Source organism: Silurus meridionalis, chromosome 23, assembly GCF_014805685.1.
Source record: "Silurus meridionalis isolate SWU-2019-XX chromosome 23, ASM1480568v1, whole genome shotgun sequence".
NCBI lineage: Eukaryota > Metazoa > Chordata > Actinopteri > Siluriformes > Siluridae > Silurus > Silurus meridionalis.
In genome coordinates, this window is record NC_060906.1 from 5820058 (window position 1) to 5828064 (window position 8007).

The 8007-nt window shown below is 40.3% G+C and overlaps 1 protein-coding gene across 1 annotated transcript; it reads right to left on the reverse strand.

The window, feature by feature from the left end:
* Positions 1–3163: 3163 nt before the first annotated feature.
* On the reverse strand, positions 3164–7345 carry LOC124376838 (eukaryotic translation initiation factor 4 gamma 3-like). Its single transcript, XM_046836132.1, has 5 exons — positions 7135–7345; positions 6745–6870; positions 6568–6649; positions 3858–3976; positions 3164–3383 (listed from the first exon to the last, which is right to left on the reverse strand). The coding sequence occupies exons 1-4, from the start codon at positions 7266–7268 to the stop codon at positions 3890–3892; spliced, it is 429 nt and encodes a 142-aa protein (XP_046692088.1). The 5' UTR covers positions 7269–7345; the 3' UTR covers positions 3164–3383; positions 3858–3889.
* Between the last annotated feature and the right edge of the window lie 662 nt (positions 7346–8007).

An 8007-nucleotide genomic window follows, 5' to 3' on the forward strand; every position in this document is an offset into this window, starting at 1 on the left:
ACGGCTGTCAAAGACCTTGGTGTGATTATTGACCCGAGTCTTTCCTTTGAGTCTCACGTGAATCCAGTATGATCCTCCATGCCTACTTAGATCAAAAGGTGCAGGCTATCTGTTGGTTCCTCAAATAATGAAGACTACAGCAGGGGGCAGATCTTTCTCTTATAAACCCCACAGTTATGGAACAGCCTTCCAACCAGTGTTCGGGACTCGGACACAGTCTCAGTGTTCAAGTCGAGGTTGAAAACATTTATTTAGTCAAGTTTTTATCAGTAGATTTATTTTCAGGTAAAGGCTCAGATCTGGAGGATCATGGATATAGAGTGTTTGGTGAACTGGGACGTTCACTCAGGTTTGTTGACGGTGGTGTGGTGGGTTTTATATCAATAAAGATAGATCTATTTTTGTACTTTATTATATGTATAACATGTGCTCACATTCAGAATCTAAACCTGCCCAGAGCTTTGCAGATATTTTGCTCTCCACTGCTGCCATTTCCTGTTCTTAATGAATTATTGAAGAAGGTGTGTATTAAGTGATTGAGCTGTTGTTTGGCTTTTAGTTTTTCCTTCCATTTATTTCTCTCAGATTCCAAAGTTTCCTCCAGCAGAGCAACACTTTCCTCCAGTCGCTCTCTGTCTCTCATCAAATCATCTCTCTCATCCTTTGCAGTCTTCTTCTCTTCTTCACAGTGAATCAGGGAATTCTGGAGATCCCTGGTGGTTTGGAGGTGTGAGGTGATCATCTCCTCAATGTCTAATTTGGTCTTCTTTTTTTCTTTCCTGAATCTATATTGCTCAAATTTTAAAGTTTCCTCCAGCTGAGCAACATGTTCCTCCAGTCGCTCTCGGTCTCTCATTAAATTATTTCTCTCATGCTTTGCAATCTTCTTCTCTTCTTCACAGTGGTTCAGGGAATCCTGGAGATCCCTGGTGGTTTGGACCTGTCTGATGATCATCTCCTCCATGTCTAGTTTGGCCTTCTCTTTTCTTTCTCAAATTTATTTCTCTCAGATTCCAAAGTTTCCTCCAGCTGAGCAACACGTTCCTCAGTCGCTTTCTGTCTCTCATTAAATTAATTTTCTCTTCCTCACAGTGAATCAGGGAATTCTGGAGATCCCTGGTGGTTTGGAGTTGTGAGGTGATCATCTCCTCCATGTCTAGTTTGGCCTTCTCTTTTTCTTTCTCAAATTTATTTTGTACAAATTCCAAAGTGGCCTCCAGCTGAGCAACACGTTCCTCCAGTCGTTCTCTGTCTCTCATTAAATACATTTCTCTTCCTCACAATGATTCAGGAATCCTGCAGCTCTATGATGGTTTGAAAGTGTCTGGTGGTCATCTCCTCCATGTCTAGTTTGATCATCTCTTTTCCTTTTCAAATTTATTTTGTTCAGAATTTAAAGTGGCCTCCAGCTGAGCAACACGTTGCTCCAGTCGCTCTCTGTCGTTCCTCAAATAATCGCTCTCATGATCTGCACACTTCTTTTCCTCTGAGTGATTCATAGAATCCTGCAGATCCCTGGTGGTTTGGAGCTGTGAGGTGATTATCTCCTCCATGTCTAGTTTGGCCTTCTCTTTTCTTTCTCAAATTTATTTCTCTCATATTTAAGAATGGCCTCCAGCTGAGCAACACTTTCCTCCAGTCGCTCTCTGTCTCTCATCAAATGATCTCTCTCATCCTTTGCAGTCTTCTTCTCTTCCTCACAATGATTCAGGGAATCCTGAAGCTCCGTGATGGTCTGGAGCTGTAACTTGTTCCTCTCCTCCATGTCTAGTTTGGCCTTCTTTTTCTTTCTCAAATTTATTTTGTTCAAAATTTAAAGTGGCCTCAGGCTGAGCAACACGTTCCTGCAGTTGTTTTGTTCTCTTGCCCAGCTTTCTCTCTCACTTTCTACAATTTTCTCTTGTTCCTCATGGAGTTTCAGTGAAGACAGAAGCTTAGTGATGTTCTGGAGGTGTGTGGCGTTTCTCTCATTTATCTTCTGTGGTCTTTTGCTCAGAGGCCAAAGTAGCCTCCAGCTCTTGTGCCATCTGTACCAGAATGTCTTTCTCTGTCTCTGGTGTTCTCTTCTCCTTTATCAGATTAAGAAATGAATCCAACTCTGCTGCTACTTTCTCTATGTGTTTCAGTGCCTCCTTCTTTTCAGCAGCCTGTTTAGATTTCTTTTCTCTTATGCTTTGAAAAATCTCTTCCAGTTCCATTCTTAACTTTGTCTCGTTACTGAGAAATACTGACTGTTCTGACTTATACAGACTTGTCCTGCTGTGACGTCACACACTGAAGCCCCGCCCTTTTTCTGCGACGTCCCATCTGTGCTCTCCTGCGCATGTGCTGAATGTTGCAGAATCATAAATGATCAGTAGGTGGCAGTGTGATGTGTATTAGAGCTCACTGTCACAGCAGGTAATTAGAAGTAGTGGAGCTCTAATGATGTCATTAATAGCGAGGACAAGACACACAGCAGTTTGGGATTCTTTTATTGACTTTATTGATTAATTGATTTGGAGTATGATTGTGTTTCTGATCAAAGTAAGTTCATGTTTCAAAATAAAATCTATCAATACATTTAAAATAACAATAAATATAAATACAATACAGTGCAGTATTACAGCTTAAATATTTGAATTTATTTCAGATCAATTTTATTCATCCATTAAATGAATGGTGTCAGCGTCAGAGTCGTGTATTTACATGATCTGTTTCCAGGGTTTTCACGAATACAACTCTGTTATTACTGTTCTCTTTTCACAGCACCGTCTCTTTCAGTTCTAATGAAAGTTCTCATGTATTAAGAGGGAATTTTATGAATGATCAATAATGAAACACCTTCATTACTGTTAGTTATTTACATACTTATTAACAGAAAGAAAATAAATAAATAAAATGATGAATTCAGTGGAGCAGACTGACAGCACGATGACCTGAAACAGAAAAACAGAGATGTGTTACTTTACATAATGTGTGTGTTTAGTAAAGTTTTGTAGGACATAAATCATCAATAATCATCTCATATTATATAATATTATTATATTTTAATCATCTCATGTTAGCATCTAATCAGAAGGTAAATTTTGCTAACATTAATAGTTCTTTTCTGTTTTAAATCTTTAACTGCACTTAACACAAAACTAATTGGACGGCTTTGACTCACTCTGTGGATGGATGTTCTTGTTGGCGTTGGGTCTTGGGTCTGGGCAGGGTTTTGAAGGCGAGATGGTTTCTACCTTCATGCCGTGACTTCGTCCCTGGGTGGTCTAAGAGGGACTTAAGTACACAGTCCTGCTGCCCAGCACCCTGTCGTTCATCTCCATGATGTCTACTCGAGCCTCATCAGGAGATGAAAACGTCACATACCCGATGCCTCCGCGTCCGTTCTCCATCATGACCTGTACGGGACAGTGTTTAGAAACACAAAGCAAAGAACGCACATCAAACGTGTTAGAGGTTCACAATATCAGAGCTCTCCACATTCAGAAAATACTCCAGCTGAGTATGCGGAGGAAACCCCAAGTTACTGGAAAGAAGAAAAATGTAAGGATCAGGAGTTATAAATGACGTGTGCAGTGAGGACAGTCCCAAATCTCAGGAACGCTTCGTACACGTCCTTCATCCACTGTACAGTCCAGATTTCTCAGCAGCAGTGTGACTGTCTACAAAACAACAACCAGTGTGTTCATCACTTCATTTACATTTCTTTAGGTTTAAAAAACAGGAAACATTCAGCATTGGACTTTTGAGTAAGTTGTGCTGTGTGATTCATGATAATCAGATTTATGGTGAGACATAAACACCTTCAACAAAGTCAGACTCATAAATAATAATTTACCTGATTATCTACACACAGTTATACATTTTCTCACATTCTCTAAAGTCTCCAAAAGTCCAACGGACTTCAGTCTGTTCTTTTTTGATCCTCCATCATCTGCTCCTCAACCATCTGCTTCTCCACCTTCTGCTCCTCCACCTTCTGCTCCTCCACCTCTAAAGAAGTGTCAGATAGAGATGGGTTATATATAACATTCAAAATGCGCCCAATATTACAAGAAGAGTATCTGTTCTTGATGAAGCCTGTTTGTTCAGGTGAAATAACACAAGGCAGAACTTTCTCGTCAGAGTTTTTGCTAAGATGTTCATATCCTGGTCCAGGTGATTTACCAGATATCAATCTAGAATAATGGAATCCTGTATGTACACAAAACAAACAAATGAAAACAGACAAATGAATCAAACAAATGAATCTCATTTAAAATGCTTTCAGTGATTCTACATTCTTTTATATGAAGTGTTTCCACAGTTTGCATGTTAAATGCTAACCAAGTTACCAAGAAAATGCAGCAAGTTTCTGTATCCAGATCTAACAGTAGAAAGCACTGCCTCGTTTCCTGTAGCAGTTCACACCTGCTCTCATCATCCATCATGTAAATGGGAGACTCACCCAGGAGAAAAACACAAGCCTGAACCAAAAGAGGTGGATTCCAAAATGACCTGAAATAGCAGCCAAGGTGAAGAAGTACCTGGGACTTCTCACCTGGGACACTGGAAAGCTGCAGCTCAGTTAACAGCACAGCGTGCATGCTGAGCAGCATCTTTTCTTAAGAATCACTTACACCCTGTTTGCTACCTTCATTTCCATTTAAAGGTGTTGCTTTGGATCATTTGGATCTTCTGAATGCAGGATTCCATGTTTCTATAAATACTAACCTTAAAAATCTGAGGCCAATCATCTCTAGAACCCCGACTCATTTCCTACAATAAACGCATCTGTCCTTAACCAAACTAATCTGATTGATAGGAAGACTGTAAATACTGTATATATATATATATATATATATATATATACACACACAGTTGTGTTCAAAATTATTCAACCCCAATGCTGTAAATGGTTTTAGAATTTAGTGTACATTTGTAATTGTATTCAGAATGAAATCCTACAAGGACTTCTTAAAGAACCATATGCAACTAAAATGACATCAATTAGTTTTGTAATACAGTAGTAAATGTTTCTTTTGTGAATTCTTCATTGACATAATTATTCAACCCCTTAAAGACTACCACTCTGAAGAACAGAGGTTCAATGAAGTGTTTTCAATCAGGTATTGAAAACACCTGTGGATATCAGGAGCAGCAATAAAGCCTAATAAGCACCAATTAGGCAGCTTTAAAATGACTGTGATACTCAGCTCCTTCTAGACATTTACTGGTGTGGTTACAAACATGGTGAGGTCAAGAGAATGGTCCAGGAAGACAAGAGAACAGGTGATTACTCTCCACAGGAAGGGCAATGGCTATAAGAAGATTGCAAAGATGTTGAACATACCAAGAGACACCATAGGAAGCAACATTCGCAAATTCAAGGCAAAGGGCACTGTTGAAACGCTACCTGGTCGTGGCAGAAAGAAGATGCTGACTTCGACTGCTGTGCGCTACCTAAAGCGTAGTGGAGAAAAGTCCCGATGTGACTGCTGAGGAACTGAGAAAAGATTTGTCAGATGTGGGTACTGAAGTTTCTGCTCAGACAATACGGCGCACCCTGCGTAATGAAGGCCTCTATGCCAGAACTCCCAGGCGCACTTGCTGTCCCCAAAGAATAAGAAGAGTCGACTGCAGTATGCCAAAAGTCATGTGGACAAACCACAGAAGTTTTGGGATAGTGTTCTGTGGACTGATGAAACAAAATTAGAACTGTTTCGGCCCATGGATCAACGCTATGTTTGGAGGAGGAAGAACAAGGCCTATGAAGAAAAGAACACCTTGCCTACTGTGAGGCATGGCGGGGGGTCAATCATGCTTTGGGGCTGTTTTGCTTCTGCAGGTACTAGGAAGCTTCAGTGTATGCAAGGTACCATGAATTCTCTTCAGTACCAGGAGATATTGGATGACAATGTGATGCAGTCCGTCACAAACCTGAGGCTTGGAAGACGTTGGACCCTGCAACAGGACAATGATCCCAAGCATACCTCCAAGTCCACTAGAGCATGGTTGCAGATTAAAGGCTGGAACATTTTGAAGTGGCCATCGCAGTCACCAGACTTAAATCCGATTGAGAACCTCTGGTGGGACTTAAAGAAAGCAGTTGAATGGGACTGAACTGAAGGCTTTTGCCCATGATGAATGGGCGAAGATACCCGTAGATCGCTGCAAGACACTTGTGTCAAGCTATGCTTCACGTTTAAAAGCTGTTATAACTGTAAAAGGATGTTGTACTAAGTACTAAGATTGAATGTCACTTGGGGGTTGAATAAAACTGATAATGATGTGAGCTCAGAAAAGACATTTGTGGTTATTTCATTATAAATGTTATGTTATATTTGTCTGACCTACACGTGCCTCTTTGATTTAATTGTAAGCAGGATGACTGAATGATCATAATCAATGTCAAACCGACCAAAACAATCAATTTCAGTGGGGGTTGAATAATTTTGAACACAACTGTGTATATATATAATAATCATGATGGCTCTAAAGTGAAGAAAAACACAGCAATGACCTGAACATAACCTTTTCCACTAGTATGACAAAACACTTTCCTTTTTTCAGTCATATTCTATAATAGATCTCACAGCTCACCATGTGTTTGCAGAGAAGGTGCAATATTTCTGCAAATAATATGCCGGCTCTTGCCACAGGAAGTAGTGGTTTGCTAAATTCACTGGAATTCATAAGAAATCAACAATTAAAAACAAACACCAACTTCCTTTCCAGCAAAAAATTTATATGTATAGTCTCAAATGTAACTTTAAATACATTAATAATTCTCTCAAAGAGATTCCTCCTTCCCGAAGCACAGGATTAACGAGCTCCGCTATGTACTGCCATACATAAGGAATGTCAATCGCCATATCATCTGCTATCTCGTGGGTTTCTGAGAACCTGTGTAAACAAGGAGAGGTAAGAAAATGGAGAAAAAGAAAGAATAGAAAAAAGACAGAATAAAGTCTTATTAAAGGATTCTGATTCTCTTATAAAATTCTCTGAATATGACCAAATGTAAACGCATGCGTATTCATAATAATGCTAACAATAACCCCATTGGGTGTAAATATGTCATCAAGCTGTGGACATCTCATGACGCAGACAGTAGTGTCTCTGGCGCCAGTGGGAGACGGAGCTGTGTGGTGCAGGAATGTCACTCACCCTTTAAAAAACTGAGATGTGGAGAGGATCCCAGCCTGCAGCAGCTGATGGAACAGATGACCCATGTGGTCACGTGTGATCTGGTTTCGCTCCAGCATGGTCTCCACACCCACCTGAACAAAAACGTAAAGCATCCTGCCCTGGTCCAGTTCCTCCACGCAATGCAAGGCCTCCTGCACCCGAACCCACCACCATTATGTGACGCAGTAACAAGATAATAACCGATGTGTATTCAAATAAATGTGATCATAAGACACTGCATGAGATGTGTAGAAACTCCTCAATAATGGATTTAGACCATTTATTTTTAACATAAATATGCCGCACCTGTCTATAAGCCGCAGGTGTCTACACTAATGAACTTTACACAGGCTTTAACAAAAGACACGTTACACACGGTTTAAGGGGTGAAATATGTTGCGCTTCCTTTAGGGAATAGCCTGCCACTGCATACTTTCGGTATTACTGCATGTGTGGAGACCGAGGAATATGTCCTTATTATTTTCTGATGGTCATTTCTAAGTTTCTTTGACTAACCCTTAATGCTGTTGCAAACAAAAATAAAAAAGCACGAGTTTTGGAAATCTGTCTGTGCTTATATGATTTCTGTTGTAACTGGAGTTAGTGAGCTCTCCCTTCACCCAGACTCAACGCGTTACAACGGCTTGTATCTAAACAGTAAACCAAGAAAGTCATTGTTCACTGTCTTCCTCCTTCCTTTCACAACTACTGTGGTACCTTGACCTATAAGTGCATTAATGTACGGGTTTTCCGAGGTACGAGCGGTCACTCTGTCGATTTTTTTTGTTTTGTTGTTACGCGAGCAAAAAATTGAGGTACGAGCTCAAGTTGCCGCTGCTAGATGGCGAATCG